Source organism: Argentina anserina, chromosome 4, assembly GCF_933775445.1.
Source record: "Argentina anserina chromosome 4, drPotAnse1.1, whole genome shotgun sequence".
NCBI lineage: Eukaryota > Viridiplantae > Streptophyta > Magnoliopsida > Rosales > Rosaceae > Argentina > Argentina anserina.
Genome location: NC_065875.1, coordinates 18,799,377 through 18,817,906, shown reverse-complemented (window position 1 = coordinate 18,817,906; position 18,530 = coordinate 18,799,377). Strand labels below are relative to the sequence as shown.

General features: G+C 38.2%; 2 protein-coding genes across 2 annotated transcripts; both read right to left on the bottom strand.

The window, feature by feature from the left end:
- Positions 1–1,667: 1,667 nt before the first annotated feature.
- On the bottom strand, positions 1,668–7,521 carry LOC126792598 (ABC transporter B family member 11-like). Its single transcript, XM_050519004.1, has 13 exons — positions 7,512–7,521; positions 6,989–7,344; positions 6,571–6,625; positions 6,300–6,475; positions 5,977–6,198; positions 5,655–5,893; positions 4,987–5,512; positions 4,456–4,729; positions 3,465–4,288; positions 3,061–3,327; positions 2,648–2,911; positions 2,269–2,562; positions 1,668–2,173 (listed from the first exon to the last, which is right to left on the bottom strand). The coding sequence occupies exons 2-13, from the start codon at positions 7,301–7,303 to the stop codon at positions 1,820–1,822; spliced, it is 3,810 nt and encodes a 1,269-aa protein (XP_050374961.1). The 5' UTR covers positions 7,304–7,344; positions 7,512–7,521; the 3' UTR covers positions 1,668–1,819.
- A 5,288-nt stretch (positions 7,522–12,809) lies between these two features.
- Positions 12,810–18,089, bottom strand: LOC126792597 (ABC transporter B family member 11-like). The gene is made up of 12 exons (XM_050519003.1): positions 17,739–18,089; positions 17,388–17,442; positions 17,130–17,305; positions 16,825–17,046; positions 16,500–16,738; positions 15,826–16,351; positions 15,374–15,647; positions 14,388–15,253; positions 14,013–14,279; positions 13,632–13,895; positions 13,264–13,557; positions 12,810–13,157 (listed from the first exon to the last, which is right to left on the bottom strand). The coding sequence occupies exons 1-12, from the start codon at positions 18,063–18,065 to the stop codon at positions 12,810–12,812; spliced, it is 3,858 nt and encodes a 1,285-aa protein (XP_050374960.1). The 5' UTR covers positions 18,066–18,089.
- Between the last annotated feature and the right edge of the window lie 441 nt (positions 18,090–18,530).

Here is an 18,530-nt window from a genome sequence, read left to right as displayed (position 1 = left end):
TAGTCAGCTCAGTATATATAGTTTTCACCCCTAAACTTTATAAAGGGACCCTTCGAGCCCTTTGAGACGACCAACAAGGTAAAAATTCACTTTTTATTTGTATATGCAAAATGTGCAAGTATACTATTGTATAAGAAGTGCTTGGCCAAGGGGAAAGCAACAACCCAACTCTATAATGGGAGACCATGCCAATTAATCTTGTGTGGGTGATGCAAGTGCATTCGGATCTTGCATATGATCATAATCAATTGTCAATTGTATGCTGAATGTGTATTCAAAATTAAGCAGTTTTATTATGCATTATTAGAGGCTTATCAAATTTTACATGCCCCGGATTAACTTCCGGTGCTAAATGGTCATCTAAACATGTGAAAAACAAGGCATAAATGTCGATTTGCACCCCAAATTTGGCTGAAATTGTCAATTTGCACCCCGAACTTGCATTTAAGTCAATTTACCTCCTAAATTTAGTAAAAATTGCGGATTTACACCCCGAACTTGTATTTGAGTCAATTTACCTCCTAAACTTGGTAAAAATTGCCGATTTGCACCTCATCCGTTAAATTTAACTGTTTCTATCCAATTTTGCGTCACATGTCATGCACATGAGGGGTAATGTTGTCATTTTCTATTTATATTTTTCTTAAAAACAAATAAAAACATTATTTAAAATGAGGATTATTTTGTTAATCAAATTATTTATTTACATCTTTTTTCTACCTACTTAACCCTATTTTGAATTATATATTCAATATACCCACCCATTCAAATATAGTGTGTTGTGTATAAATATATTTTTATATGTACACATTGTTAGAGGATGAACAAAACGAGAATAATAACGACGTAATAGAACAGAACGTAACCGTTTATTGATTGATAATGAGGTCAATATATAGGCATTACATAACCACAATCCCGTAGGATTCGGAGTCCTAATCTATTACAAAGATGCGAATCTATCTCTAACAGGAAACCTAATAAGGCTAAGACACACACAATGGTAGAATAGTAATTCTCTCGGAACACACATTTATTTTTAATTTTCAATGTATTTATTTATTTATATTTTTTCTAATATCTTTTAACATACCATATCACATAAAATAATAAATATATAAATCAATAACATGTTTCGAAGAAACAAACATTGTAGCAAGTGTTCCTCTTAAGTAATTTTATTAATTTATTTCATTATTCAATATGAATAAATATATAATGACAATATTACCCCTTAAATGCATGACATGTGACTTAAAATTGGATTCAAAACATTAAATTTAATAGAGAGGGTGCGAATCAGCAATTTTTACCAAGTTTAGGAGGTAAATTGACTCAAATGCAAGTTTGGGGTGCAAATTGACAATTAAGACTACATTTTGGGGTGCAAATCGGCATTTATACCGAAAAACAATGGCATTGTTGATTACACCTTTTACTGCTTTTTGACCCTATTTCACTGAATACAAAGATCCTTAAGATGACACTAGCATGCAAATGGTATCAAAGAAGCAATGGCATTATGAAGAAACATGGTCGGCATATATACAGCTTATCTATATTTACGAAGAAAATCACATTTACATTTATGAAAATTACTTTTCATATAGATTAAGAGAAAGCTCTCTAAGTTGAGCACTGCATGTAGTTAACGCTACCAAAAGAAACATAAATGCCATTCCTGATTTCCTGATGTTCATCATCTTTCCAACTTTCTTTGCAACGATTCCATTTTCACGAAGCAATTAGATCTGCACCTTTGATTGTGGATATCCGATGAGCATCCATGATTGCATTATTTCACTTAATGGGAAGTTCTTTAAGATGAGACACTTGCATGCAATGCTACCAAAGAAGCATAAATGCCATTGCTGATACTCATCAAAGTTTCATGATTTCCTTTTTCTGCAACAACTCCATTTTTCATCACACCAATTAGATCTGCACCTTTGATGGTGGATAACCGGTGAGCAACTATGATTGTTGTTCGATCCACCATAACTTGGTCCAATGCATCTTGAACCACTCGTTCTGATTCAGCATCAAGGGCACTTGTTGCTTCATCTAGTAATAATATCTTTGGTGCCTTCATGATAGCTCTTGCAATAGCAACTCTTTGCTTCTGTCCACCAGATAGCTGCACCCCTCGCTCTCCAGTAACTGTATCATAACCCTGTAATGTTTTCGAAATTAACATGCATCAGTCCTCTAGATTTATGCAGCGCCAGGGTAAAGTGAATGTAGCTGAAAGAGTTTGATGATACTCACATGTTGTAAACTACTAATAAACTTATGTGCATTTGCCATTTCTGCAGCAGCTATAATTTCAGCCTCAGTTACCTCTCCTTCCTTTCCATATGCAATGTTGGCTCGAATAGTGTCATTAAACAGCAGAGGCTCCTGGCTCACCAGCCCCATTTGTTGTCTCAACCACTTCAACCGTAGTTTATGGATTTCGATTCCATCCAATGTAATGTGACCGGAGCTGGGGTTGTAAAATCTCTGGATCAAAGAGACCACTGTAGATTTCCCACTTCCACTTTCACCAACCAGAGCAATTGTCTAAATAAACATAAACTTAGAGTGAGTTCAAAAATCTTTTTGGTGCTACAAATGGATAAAAGAGTATCACTTGACAATACATTACCTTGCCATGACTAATGGTTAAGCAAAGATTGTTTAGAACCGGCACGTTAGGTCTACTAGGATAATTGAAACTGACATGGTGAAATTCAATTTCTCCCTTCACATTCTCTATTACTGTGCCTGAGTTATCACTAGAGTCTATTTTCGATTTCGTTTCAAGAATTGCGAATATAGAAGCAGCAGAGCTCATTGCTTTATTAATATCAGGTGCTACAGTACTCGACTGAGCCATTGCAAGAGAAGCAAGAGAGAGAGCAAAGAAAGCCTGCAGAACCAGACAGAAAGATCGTAACTATATATGTTACATCAAGTTAATTGTCCTGAACTGATGAGGATTTATTAACAACTGCTCTACTATAGTAAATTAGTAACTAAAGGTCTATAGCACAATGCCACAATGCAAAGGAAACTTACCTGGAAAACATCAGTGAATGTTGTTTTGTCTGCTTCAACAAGTAGACCACCAGCATAGAAAATTAAGGCAAATGATGAAAACTGTAAAAAGAGTGATACACCAAAACCTATCCCAGTAACTAAACCTAGTTGTATCCCTGTCTTGATAGGGCCTTCACATCTTTTCTTGTACAACTCAACCATCTTCTCTTCAGCACAGAAGGAAGCAATTGTTCGAATACTCCCCACAGCATCACTAGCTATTTGGCTTGCGTCCTCGTAAACTTTCTGCGACCGTTAGAATCTCAGTATCTATATATCCGAGTTATATATTATAGATTAACTAAAATAAAAATGAAACCTGCATCAACTTCTCCATGTTATCTATTATAATTGTTTGAAATATTTGGACTTTAGAGAAATACCTTTGCATGTGCACTGAATCCTTTCATGTACTGGACTTGAATATATCCGTTCACTCCTAATAGAGGTAACAGAACAACGGTTACAAGAGCAATTTGCCAACTTGCACCAAATGCAATACTCATTCCCGCAACTGCAGTTGCTATATTCTGGACTAACAAGCCAAGAGCATCTCCAACAAGACCTCTCAAAGAGGCTGCATCTGTAGAAAGCCTTGCCCCAATTGCACCACTTGAGTGCTCATGTTCATCAAACCAACTTACTTCCATGTAAACCACTTTCTCAAAGCACATTGCTCGGACTCTTCTTATCAACCTGCCACCCGCCACGGCAAAAAAGTATGATCTTGATGATTGTGCCAAGAAAGATATCACTCCTAGAACAACAAAGATCGAGGCCCAAAACTTTGAATGCTTGCGGAGTTCATGAGGTGGCTCAAAGAAGGTCTTGATCACACTTGACAACAAACTACCATAAATAGGGAAAATTACCCCATTGATTGCTGCAAGTATACTGCCTAGAAGTAGTACTGGTATCTCAGGCTTGTTAAGGTAAGCAAGGCGGCCAAGAGAGACTCCAGGGGACCCTTTTGATGGTATTGAAGCAGGAATATCAGGTTCTACATGCATTGTTTCAAGAATACCGCTTGCAGTAGGAATACCATATGAGATAGGGGATAATGAGATAGGACTAGTACTTCTTGGAGTTGATTTATCAAAATTTAGACCAGCATGTTCAGAGTCATCTGAAACGGAAGTAGTTTCTTGCAACCTTACAAGCCTGCTATACGCTCCCTTGGGATCCTTGATTAGCTCAGAATGTGGTCCTGTTCAATTACAAGAGATCAATATCTGAAGCACTCATGAACCGCAGACATGATGATATGATTGTACATATAGTTATACTGACAGGAAGATAATTGGTGAGAAAATGGTGATGGATATTCAAATTGTAAGACATGAGCTTCATGTCTTAATAATAGCAATGCATTACCTTCCTCAGCAATTGTTCCTTGATGTATCACAGCAATGGTGTCAGCATTCCGTACTGTGCTCAAGCGGTGGGCTACTATGACAGTGGTCCGGTTAATCATTACTCGGTCCAGTGCCTCCTGCACAATTCTTTCAGATTCTGTGTCAAGAGCGCTTGTTGCTTCATCTAACAGCAGAATGCTTGGGTTCTTCACAATTGCTCTAGCTATAGCAACTCTTTGTTTTTGTCCCCCAGATAGCTGAGTTCCATGCTCACCAACCATTGTATCTATTCCCTACACAATCCAATAACAAGAACCACGAATTAGGAAAGAAAAAAGGGTTATAATCCATAATTATTATTGTCATCAGTAGCGTACATCCCGTCATACTATGTAATATTTTTACTTGAAAAGTTGAAACTTGAATTTAAAAAATGAGGATAACTATAACATTTATGTTCCAAATTGCCAAGCCTCCATCATTATGAAAAAAAAAAACCAAAAATTCATAAACTGCAAGGTAAAACAACAATGAACGAGCATAAACTGACCTGAGGTAATAAAGCTATGAATTTAGCAGCATTAGAAAGCTCAGCAGCAGCTGTTATCTCTTCAGTAGTAGCACCGTCCTTTCCAAATGCGATATTATCTTTAATGCTACCCGTAAACAAAACTGGTTCCTGGCTGACAAGACCTATTTTCTGTCTGATCCATTTTAGTTGGAACTCTTTAATATTAACACCATCAATGAGAACTTCACCTGCCTGGGGGTCATAAAATCTCTCGATCAAACTGATTACAGTTGATTTACCACTTCCGCTTTCTCCAACCAAAGCAGCAGTTGCACCACTAGGTATTGAGAGACAAAATCCATGGAATATTTGCTCGTCTGGTCTTGTGGGATAACTAAAATAAACATTCCTCAGTTCTATGTCTCCACAAATATCTTGTAATACCGTACCAGTAGTATCATATGTATCTATCTCAGGTTTTCTCTTAATTGTCTCAAACATCTTAAAAGCTGCAGCTTGTCCAGAAGCAAATGCACTGATGCAAGGAGATGCTTTCCCGAGAGACCTGAAGAATTATAAAGAAAAAGTTACAAATTTTAATATTTACTAAATCATCAAAAATTAAATTTGGAGCCAGGGAAACGGAGGGAAGGAGTGGCAGAAAATTTTGGGGATCCCATTTACAAATCCAAGTAAGTGCAACTTACATGGAGCCAATTAACACGGCAAAAATTACTACCATGACTTCTCCTCCTTTATATCCTTTTTCAAGAATCAATATTCCACCATACCATGAAGCCAAAGCGTAAGTACAGAATAACATAAGCATAAGTACACCAGCACCCAAACCAGATGCCGAACCCTCATGCACACCGGACTTGTAAGCTTTATTCAAAGAGTTATTGTACTTAGATATAGCTTGCTTCTCCCCTGTATATGATGCAACCTACATGAGGATACCTGTCACTTTGTAGTTGTAAAAGAAGAAAAGGGTGAAAACATAAAAAAGTTGAAGACAAGGATTCATACAGTTCTGATAGAGCCAATTGTCTCATCCACAAGGGTTGCTCCTCCTGAATATGCAGCTTGTCCATTCGATGCCAATTTCACTACGAAATGGTTCATTACAGCACCAGAGAAAACAAGAGGGGGAATAGAGGATAGCATGACAAGGGTAAGAAGCCATCCCTTGAAAAGTGCTATTACATAGCTGCCTATGAATGTAGCAACTATTTGGATAAAAGTTCCTACCTGCAATAAGAACAACGAATGATATATAGGTCAGTAGGAGAGAATGGCAAAAACTAGCGACATTTTTCCTGCATGTCAAATGTAAAATTGTAAATACATGCCTTCTCACCCATCGCCTCTTTAATGAGCACAGTATCACCTGACATCCTCCCAACAATTTCCCCTGAGTTAATTTCTTTATCAAAAAAACTGACATCTTGCCTCAGTATGGTCTTCAAGTATAAACTTCGTATTCGTGCTGCCTGCCTCTCTCCAGTGACCATCCAGCAAGACATCTCTAGCACACCGAAAACAAGCATTTAATTTTTTTTTATACCAGGACAAACAGTTTGTAAAGCTGCACTTTTTATTTTAGCAGCACAATTTACTTACGTAAAAATGCAGCAGCAGCAGTCCCAAGGGCCAAATAAACATACTCCAGAGCTACCTGAGAAAATAGTTTTGCGAATCAGCTCTGATTAAAAGCTACCTATGGAAAGTTGCATACAAAATCACAAATAGATGATTACTGTAACAAATAGTATCACATAATTCTAATTGAAGCCACATAAGGAAAGCTGCATACAGAAAGGCACCTACCTAAATAAGTGACAGACACATAATTTTAAACACCCTTTAGACCAAAAAAAATAAAATCTGAACACCACCCAACGCCGCACAAAAGAAAAGGTTGAAGTTCAAAATTGACACAAATTATGATGAAACCAGATACAGTGTATATGAATTGGTTTATTGTTTCAAACAGTTTAATATATGTTCAAAACCAGCAATGACCTCCCAAAAGACTCACCTTGGAAACTGCATTGGCCACTCTTTTATTAGTCCCAGTCTCTGTAAAAGAATCAATTAGATCCCCGAAGATTATGGCCAGCATCGGCATACAGAGTCCATTACCAATAGCGCTGATTGTTCCAACAATCATTAGCAGGTAATCTATGGAATCAGCAAAAGAGAAAAGTTTGTAAAGTGGTACTGTCTTAGTTCCATCCTCTTTGCTGCTTGTATCTTCTTTGATTTCATTGGAACCCACTGCCACTGCTGGATGACTATATGATGCAGTTTCTTGCTTTATTGCATCTCCATCCGAAGGAATCTCCTCAGCCATGTTTTACAAAACCTCAGGAAACTTGGAAGGTGAGGTCACGGCTGCAAGAAATAAAAACAAAGAATCTGGTCCGGATTAAAAGAAAGAAACTAACATAAAATCTAGGATTCAAATGAGAAACAAAGAGAAAATGCTGCAGTGTACATTGACGAATATCACCAAAGATCAAACAGAAAGCTGTATAGATAAAAGTGACACATGATATTACCACTTTTCGGGGAAATGGGTTGATACGATTTGTTTCAGTTTCATGCAGGCACAGCTTTATAACCAAGCACTTCAACTTGAAGCTTACTAATGAAGGATACAGATAATTAGTTAGAGATTTCCTCTAAAATAATAACAATACTACAAATACCACTATACTCACTCCTCTTCTTGCTCAGTTTCTCTTATGTTGATCTGGTCAAATGGGTAAGTTGGTAATATCTTAGTTCCTCTATTCTGTTCTTCATGTAAATTGAAATGCTGCCGCCCTCAGATCCTGGAATGGAATGATATGCATGGCTCTACATTCTAGTGGTCTCTTGTACTAAAAACATCATGCTCGTCATGTATAGTCTCCAGAAGAAGGCCATCCGATCCCTGTCACATAATAACAAATGAAAAAAATATAAATCTCTCTTCATCTGACATTTTGTGTACAATCAATGATTGAAAAGTATTTTGAGTAAGAATCACTTAAATTATAAGCATAATATTAACATCAGGTATATACAATCATACAAATGGAGTTACATCCCAGAAGAAAATGCCAAGTCTATGAAGACAACATCTTTTTCATATATACTATTAACATATATCATCTTTCCTTAAAAATCCTATGAATATATATTTAAAAGTGTCTTATGACTCTTATTATCTGTCCTCTTTGTAGGGAATTTCTTAGGTACCTCTGTAATAACCCAATTTCTCGGATTCAATTTGTATGAATTCTTAGAATTGAATAAACTTGGAAAATTTAATAAATCGCATTTTTCGCTTCACGACGATGTCAAATCAAAAACAGAACCGTCTTCGGAAATCTAAATTGAAAAAACGTTACGTTTTCGCGACGCGGGAGTTGACTTTTACTCCGTCATTCATTTCTGAAAATTTCCTTCACAAAAGTTGTAGAGCTCGTCGATACAATTCCGTGGACACGTCACGCGTTCTAATCGAACGTCGTATGTGAAAGTTATTATCGACAGAAGTTAGTTTCCGATTTTGGAAAAAGTATAAAAGGGAATTTTTAGAAACTACGGTTTCCAAAAACAGAAACCCTCATTTCTCTCTCTCTCTCTCTCTCTCTCTCTCTCTCTCTCTCTCTCTCTCCCCGATTCTCTCTCCCTCCCCCTCACCTTTGTCGGCGATCTCCACGACTCCAGCCTCTGTAGCCCTCACCACCTGCCTTAAAAGCTTCGCACGGTCCTCAGCAATGGCCCTTGAGCTCGACACGCCTCCCCTCGCAGCCGTGAAGCTCGCACGACAACCCAAGGCTTCTGCGACTTTCTCCGCCCTCCAAGCTCGTCGCCGGCGAGATCAGAGCACAGGGGCTAGCTTGTCACCTCCGATTCTCACCCTTGGTACCACATGCTAGGAGATTGGAGCTCGATTCGCGCCGCCGTCTCGCCCCTGCTCGATTTCGACCGCCGCCTAGGTTCAAGCTTCTCCGGCGACGTTCCGGTGTTTCTACGGTTCAACCTAGGTAAGGGTTTGCTTAAATTGATTGTTGAGATTGATTGTGGGTGGAATTGTGTCGATTTGAGGAGTTTCGGAGGAGGAGGAGGAGGGGCGGTTTGTACCGCCGCCTAGGGCGGCGCGTGAGGGAGTGTGAGGGAGGCAGGAGACGGCCTTAGGCCGTGGAAGGGTGGAGGAGATGAAAATGGTGGTTTTTAGGCGACGGCGGGCGAGCTACGCGCCAGTTTTGAATTGGCGTGTGGGCCCCACGCACTGCCATTGTGGGCGGCGCGTGAGCGCCACGCGCGGCTGCCGGAAGTGGCGCGTGAATAGTAATTTCCGAACAGTAACTTTTGTAAAAAATGATTTCTGTACAGTAAATGTAAAAAGTAATTCTATACAGTAATTTACGTACAGTAATTATAAAAGTAATTTACGTACAGTAATTATAAAAATAATATACGTACAGTAATTGTAAAAATAATTTACATGCAATAATTGTAAAAATAATATACGTACAGTAATTGTAAAAGTAATTTACATACAGTAATTGTAAAAATAATATACGTACAGTAATTGTAAAAGTAATTTACGTACAGTAATTGTAAAAGTAATTTTCTGAAAGGTAAATCGGTGATTAGTATTTATGATGGAATAGTACATTGGTGTACATGAATATGTAAACAGTATGTATTTGTACAGTAATATGTGAATAGTATTTACGTGAACAGTAATTGCGTAAAAACCGTAAATTGCTTAACAGTAAAACATTAGAACTGATTCGGCATTTGAGGTTTTACGTAACGTTTCTAACCACTTTTTATACATCTAGGTGATCGACGAAACTGTAAAGGATTTTCTTTCGGTATTGTGGAAATTACGCTCAGGAAAATAAGGTGAGTAAATCTCACTATGACGAGTCTACCCTTGGCGGTGATTCATAATTACACTTTATTTTAAAAGGATCAAACTATGATATGTATATGATATAGTGGGTTGTGTATGTGTAGAAATGGTAAAATCGATACATATATACGGGTTGCTATATTATATAATGTCATATGTATATTTCAAATGAGTTTATTTATGGCACTGATATTTATTTTATTTAAGCATGAATCGCTTGTCTTTTTGTGCAATAACATGTGAGGAATGTATTGTACGTGGTTTTAACCTGAGTTATGTTAAAACGTTTTTCTGTCTTCGGACTTGTCTTCGGACGTGTTGTCATGTCGGAATTTAGCCTTGGCCGGGCGACAATTACGATTCAATTAGAGCTCTAGTTTGTTTGCCGGTGTACTGCATGAGGGGTAACAGATGGGTTACTTGCTTATGAGTACCCATATTTTTGGATATTAGGTGATAGATGGGTTGTCCAATGTCTGACGGCGTACTACATGAGGGGTAACAGATGAGTACCTGGGTCTCATGAGTACCCGTATTATAAATGTATTTTGAGTAAACAGATGGGTTGCCCAATTTTTCATGAGCACTTATATTTTCAGATATTATTGGACAACCAGATGGGCCGTCCTGTGACTCATAAGTACATTTATAATTAAATGTTTTCAGTATTCTTCTCTTGTATTACTATGTGTGTTATACTGTTGTTTTACTCATACGAGCTGCAAAGCTTACCGGGTTTGTGTTTACAATCCCGGTGCACTTATTCGATGGTGTAGTGGATAGCTCTGTATGTGTGGATTAGCAGAATTGGAGGACTACTCTGAAGATTTCGAAGTTTCTTTATTTTATTTTGAGGTTAGGATTGAGAGGATTTTCCATTCCATTTGATATAATGCTTGAATTATAAATTAGTTTTGTAATAATCAATTCGACTAAGATGTACTATGAACTCAGTAACGATACGCTGTGACTATAAGATGATTTCGATTTATTGAAATTGTTTTAGAGTTTTCATGGCTTCGAACGCTTGAAATTTCAGGGTCGTGACAACCTCGAGGTATGTGATACCCCTATTTACCGATATCACAACAAATTTGTTATTGTTGTGGTAATTAGGGTGATGTTTTGGGTAAATATAGGTTCTATCAGTTGTAATTACTTCACCTATAACATTTTACAAGATTATGAATAAATAGTTGTCAATGTGGTAAATTTGTTTAGTTATTTATGAATATAAAATATATATGTTGTAACTTTGTTTAAATTTGGTTCAATAAAATTGTAATTTTTGTTCAAAAAGTTATAATTGAGGTTATGTTATACCTCAAGATATTGTAGACCCCCCCTCTTCGTAGAATCTTAGTGATTTAATCTTTAGCCTAAAGTCAAGTTGATGACAATTCTGACTTGGTATTTTTGGCCTTTTTTTTCTTAGAATCTTCAATATTGTACTATGTCGATCATTGTACAACCTCACAGAGTTACTCATGCATAAGCGTACTAAGCTACTAATAACATGTATACATATAACTATACATAAACGTACAGTAGCAGCTAGAAGACCCAAAATAAACTGAGGCAACGTATGAATAGAAAGAAACTTACTTGCAGAACCACTTGAAATCACCGTGAAACCACAAGCCTCCGAGTTCTTTCAGCGGATATATAAATGGAATGACGGGCGGGAGTGCAAAGCCAGCAAAAGGTAGGAGGAGAGTCAGGAGACCACTGGCCAAGACGGTTTGTGTTAATAATTCAAGACTGATGGATGGGCTAAGCCCAATTAACTACTAAGTTCTGTTATTCTTTACGTAGCTGCCCTTTTAGCCTCTGTGTGTTTCCCAAAAGGGTGAGACATGTCTGATCAGTCCTGTAGTTGTCAAGATTGCCGGCAAAATGGCCGACGGCCAACAGTGTTGTCTAGCGGTACCTGTATTAGCAATAGCACCCGCTTTCGTTCTCCCCCTCCCATATGGCTCAAAGCCACTCATGGTTTGCTTATCAGGAGAATTTTCGGCAAAACACTTTGATGTCGCACAACCTTATTCCTTGTTTAATGCATGTGACAATGTGAGGATGGATTCACTAGCTATAATACAACTTGCGCGTAAGGTGATTACCGATATGGATGGAACTGATGTATATATGTGAGATATATGTAGAACCAAATTCATCGATGTCGGTAATCACATTGTCCGCATGTTGTATTCTAGCTACTACGACGATCATCACATTGTCACATCGCATTAAAAAAAAGAATAAGCTTGTGCGTCACCAAAGTGGTTCACCGAAAAATTCTCCTGAAAAGCAAATCATGAGAGAGGCTTGAGCCATCCGGAAGGGAAGAACGAAAGTGTGTGACAAAGTATTCGCCCAACATCGTTGAATTTTAAGACATGAGGAAGTAAAATCAGTCATTGAATAAAAGATAAGGAGGTTGGCGTCTGAAACGTAACTACGCTGGGATGGAGACTCTACCATGACTCCCATAAATAGGTTGCTGCGTTGGGGTTGCTTGAACCATGACCCTCAATTTATATTGATGTTTAAACCCTAGCAGAAGTAATTTCCTAATTAAGATTAGTTTGCTGGCAAATATTTTAAGGAGGGAAGATTGTGGATTCCTTCCATATCAAACGTGGTAGAAATATTCCCACTTAATTTGGGATTTATGACTTGTCCATATTGAGATAAGCCAAGAGTTGGTGAAGAACATATTACTTTGTCCATATTGATACAATTAATTGAATTAATAGCTGCAAACGGTAGCCACCATTGATAGCTACGGTATAGGTCACTCGTACATGTTCGTATTTCATGAGCATTCATCACTTGATTCTGAATAGATCTTTGCTTATTTACATTTCTGGAAGGAAAATTACATTTACATCTTATTTCCGGACAGATCTTTTACAACAATAATACAAAAGGCTCTCTAAGATTAGGCACTTGAATGTAATGCTACCAAAGAAGCATAGATCCCATTGCTGATATTGATCAATCTTTCATGCTTTCCTTTCTCTGCAATGACTCCATTTTTTACCACAGCAATTAAATCAGCACCCTTGATCGTGGATAACCGGTGAGCAACCACGATTGCTGTTCGGTCCACCATAACTCGGTCCAATGCATCCTGAACCACGCGTTCTGATTCAGCATCAAGAGCACTTGTGGCTTCATCTAGGAGTAATATCTTTGGTGCCTTCATAATAGCTCTTGCAATAGCTATTCTTTGCTTTTGTCCACCAGACATTTGCACCCCTCGCTCACCTACTATTGTATCATAACCCTGCATTGTTTTGCAAACATATATAACATCCAGCAACATATTGAAAGAGAGTTATAGTGATTGTAGCCAAAAAGATACGCAAACGCCTTGTTAACTTGGTACTCACATGTTGTAAACTACTAATGAACTGGTGTGCATCTCCGAGTTCTGCAGCAGCTATAATCTCAGCTTCACTTGCCTCTCCATCCTTTCCATACGCAATGTTGGCTCGGATAGTGTCATTAAAAAGCAGTGGCTCCTGGCACACCAGCCCCATTTTCTGTCTCAACCACTTCAGCTGTAGTTTATGGATTTTGATTCCATCCAAAGTGATGTGACCTGAATTAGGGTCGTAAAATCTTTGAATCAATGAGATCACTGTTGACTTCCCACTTCCACTTTCACCAACCAGAGCAATTGTCTGAAAAATACCACTCAAGTTTGAGTTCTAAATCCTTATATATTCCTAAAGTTCAGATAAAAGAATACTATTACCTTCCCATGACTAATAGTCAAGCAAAGATCGTTGAAAATTAGTACATCAGGTCTACTGGGATATTTGAAGTTGACATGGTGAAATTCAATATCTCCCTTCAAGTGTTCTATAATCATCCCCGAGTTATCACTGGAGTCTATTTTTGATTTCCGGTCAAGAATTGCGAATATGGAGGCAGCAGAGGCCCTTCCTTTACTTGCATCTGGTGCTAAGGTGGTTGACTGAGCAAGTCCAACTGAAGTCATAGTGAGTGCAAAGAAAACCTGCCCAGAGAAAGATGTTAACAATGAACAGGCTCAAGAGTTGATATTGGTCTGAACTCTGATTTATTGAGTAGTTGCTTAAGAGTTGCTTGTTTAGCACCTAGCAGAACAACTTACTTGGAAAACAGCAGAGAATGTTGTCTTGCCTGCCCCAACAAGTAGACCTCCAATATAGAAGCTCAAGGCATAGACTGAGAACAGTAAAAACAATGATGTCCCAAAACCTATCCCAGTAACAAACCCCAGTCTTATCCCTGTCTTAATAGGGCCTTCACATTTTTTCTGGTACAACTCAATCACCTTCTCTTCAGCACAAAAGGAAGCAATTGTCCGAATACTCCCAATAGCATCATTGGCTATTTGGCTTGCATCTTCATACATTTTCTGCCACAATTCATAATGTCGATCAGTATGTGATACAAGTGATTAGTTTATATATGGAATATAAAAGAATGGAAATTCTGCATAAACTACGAGGACTTAGGGGAATACCTTAGAATCTTCACTGAATCCTTTCATGAACTGAACTTGTAAATATCCATTAAGTCCTAATAAAGGTAGCAAAACAAGGATTACAAGAGCCAGTTGCCAATTTGCAACAAAAGCAAGGATCATCCCAGCAATTACTGTAGCCATGTTCTGAGCAACCAAACCTAGAGCATCTCCAACCAGTCCTCTTAAAGACGCTGCATCTGTAGAAAGCCTTGAACCAATTGCACCACTTGAGTGTTCAGCTTCATCAAACCAACTTACTTCCATGTAAACTACCTTCTCAAAGCATTTTTCTCGGATTCTTTTGATCAGCCTACATCCTGCCACAGCAAAAAGGTATGCTTTCGATGGACTAGCCAACAAAGATGCCATTCCAAGAACCAAAAATATTACTGCCCAAAACTTTGACTCTTTACGGAGTTCATGGGGTGGCTGAAAGAACGTCTTGATTACACTCCCCATCAAACTCCCAAAAATTGGAAATATCACCCCATTAACTGCTGCAGCTATAGTACCTAGAAATAGAACTGGGATCTCTGGTTTGTTCAGGTAAGCCAGTCTTCGAAGTGAGACTTTTGGCGGCCTTTTCGCTAGTGCTGAAGCGGGAATATCAGGTTCCACAGGTGCCGTGTCAAGCATACTGCTTGCAGTAGGAATACCAAATGAGATTGAGAATGAGATAGGACTGCTATTTCTTCTTGGAGAAGATCTACTATTTCTTCTTGGAGATGATTCCGCAGTTATGAATGGTGATAAAGAATCATGAACATTTAGACCAGTATGTTCTGACACAGGGCGAGTATCTTGCAACCTTATCAGCTGGCTATATGCTCCCTGAGGATTGTTGATTAACTCCCAATGTGGTCCTGCTCAGTTAAGAAAGACTAATACCTTAAGTATTCATGAATAAAAATAAATAACAGAAAACTGATGATCATCAGATGTACGCAAAATATTGAAGCATGAAATGATAAAGAATGCATAACCTTTTTCAGCAATCATTCCTTGATGTATTACAGCAATGGTGTCAGCATTCCTCACTGTGCTCAACCGGTGGGCTACTATGACAGTAGTACGATTAATCATTACTCTATCCAATGCCTCCTGCACAACTTTCTCAGATTTAGTGTCAAGAGCGCTTGTTGCTTCATCTAAAAGTAGGATTTTTGGATTCTTCAAAATTGCTCTAGCTATAGCAACTCTTTGCTTTTGTCCACCAGATAGCTGAGTTCCATGCACACCAACCATTGTGTCTATTCCCTAAATTTACAATTCACAAAAACACGATTCAGGAAAAACGGGGTCACACTAAATTATATAAGATGTGGTATAAACCATCTTATATGTCACTCAATGGTCTTAGTAAGCTGCCATAATTGTGACAAATGAAGTCTTTAACTCAAGAAAAAGTATTCAAAGAAAGTATTAAGAAAATAACCTGAGGCAGTAAATTTATGAACTTTGCAGCATTGGCAAGCTCAGCAGCAGCCTTTATTTCTTCAATAGTTGCTCCATCCTTTCCATAGGCAATATTATCTCTAATGCTACCAGTAAACAGAACTGGTTCCTGGCTGACAAGGCCAATTTTTTGCCTGATCCATTTCAGTTGGAACTCTTTCAGATTGACACCATCAATAAGAACTTCACCAGCCTGTGGATCATAGAACCTCTCAATCAAACTGATTATGGTTGATTTACCACTTCCACTCTGTCCCACCAAAGCAGCAGTTGCACCACTAGGTATTGACAGACAAAATCCACGCAGTATTTGCTCATCTGGTCTTGAGGGATAACTAAAATCAACATTCCTCAGTTCTATGTCTCCACAAATATCGTCTAATATCCTCCCATTAGTGTCATATGCATCTATCTCTGGCTTTCTATTAATTGTCTCAAACATCTTATAAGCTGCAGCTTGTCCAGGAGCAAATGCACTGATGCATGGAGATGCTTTCCCAAGGGACCTGCAAAATAAAGAAGAAAATTTTCATGCTTCAAATTTCAGCATTATCATATGTTAAGCTGTGAATCAAGACAGAGTTGTCAGTAAACTTTGCATACTAACTGCTGAGCACACACAGATATATACAAATCTGACAAAGTGTAACTTACACGGAGCCAATCAAGACTGCAACAATTACATTCATGACATCTCCTCCTTTATATCCTTTTTCAAGTATCATTATGCCGCCAAACCATACAGCTAAAGCGTAACTAAAGAATACCATAAGCATAACCGCACCATAGCCCAAACCAGCTGTCCAACCCTCTTGCACAGCCGACTTGTAAGCTTTAGTTAAGGAAGCATTGTAGTTAGATGTAGCCTGCTTCTCCCCTGTGAATGATGCAACCTGCATGAGAAACAGTCCTTAGTTGTAGTTCTACTCAGAGAAAAGGGGACCAAAGAACAAAAAAAAGAAAAAGAAAGCATTCATACAGTTCTGATTGAACCAATTGTTTCCTCTACAACAGTTGCCCCTTCTGAATATGCAGCTTGTCCATTGGATGCCAATTTCACTATGAAGTGGTTCAGGACAGCAGTAGTGAAGACAAGAGGGGGAATAGAGGATAGCATGACAAGGGTGAGAAGCCATCCCTTGGTAAATGCTATTCCATACCCCCCAATGAATGTTGCAACTAACTCAATGAAACTCCCTGCCTGCAATCAGGAAAAGGAATGATAGTAAGGGTAGAGAAAAACGGCAATAACTTGAGGCCTTCTCCTAACATGTAATTATCTACCTTCTCGCCCATAGCGTCTTTAATAAGCATAGTATCACCTGACATCCTCCCGACAATTTCTCCAGAGTTGATTTCTCTATCAAAATAGCCAACATCTTGCCTCAAGATGGTTTTCAAGTATAGACTTCGTATTCGTGCAGCTTGTCTCTCTCCAGTGATCATCCAGCATGACATCTCTGACAGAAACCAAATCTTAGAACTTCAGTATCTATTAAGCCAAACTATATATGTAAATGAAAAGGGAACACATTGTATTACGTAGAAATGAAGCAGCAGCAGCCCCCAGTGCCAAGTAAACAAATTTCAGAGCCACCTGAGGATATTGAATTTCCAAATAGCTTTTATGAGACTAGTCAGCAACAGTTACATACAAATAGAGTTGCATAATGCAGTACTTGTCTGATTAATCTCTTTTTTCCTAGTTTGGAGCAAAAGGGAACAACAGTAGCATTTTGTTCAGTTAAAAGTAAACTTGTTGACATAAAATCTGGTGGAAACAGAAAAATGCAAATTTTGTTAATGAAAAAACCAGAGAGATGCATATATTATATAGATTAAAAGAGATAATTAGCTATAGCTAGCTGTTTTAGTCAAAGTAGACTTTATTACCTTGGAAACTGCATTAGCCACTTCCTTAATATCCTTAGTTTCTCCAAAGGAATTAATCATATCTCCCATGACTACAGACATTAGGGGCATACAGAGTCCATGTCCGACAGCGCTGATTGTGCCAGTAGACATTAGGATATAATCCAGGGCATCAGCAAAGGAGAAGAGCTTGTAATATGGTACTGTATTTGTTAACGTTCCGTCCTCCTGGCAATTGTTCGCAACTTGTTCATTTTCCTTCGAAACTGCCGCCTTTACTGAGTGACTATTGGATGCAATGTCTTGCTCGGTGACTGCATCTCCAGTCGAAGGATTCACCTCAGCCATGCTTTTGGGAGTGCCTCAGGAAAAGGTGCCAAGATCACAGCTGCAATATAAAATAAACCAAAACAAAAGATAATCTGGTTTAGACTGAAATAAAGTATCTACATGAGATAAGTATTCAAATTATGAACATTTTCTCATTGTAACCAGGATATCTAATTATGTATGCTAAAGAGAAGATCACTATTTAAAAGAGAAGAGACATAACAACAGACACCATACGATATATGCAACATAAAACTGTTTCAGAGAATGTTAAATATCAGTACAGTATACAGAATAGATTGAAGGATAGTACTACTGAGGAATCGGCTTTACCACTTCTCTGAAAATGGGTTGATGAACTTGTATGTCATGCAAGCAATGCTTGATTGCTTTATAAGCTAGCAGTCCTAGCACTACCTACAAATTCAAAATGGAAGATACAAACCATGTCGGCTCATGGTTAGTGAAACATGCAAAACTATC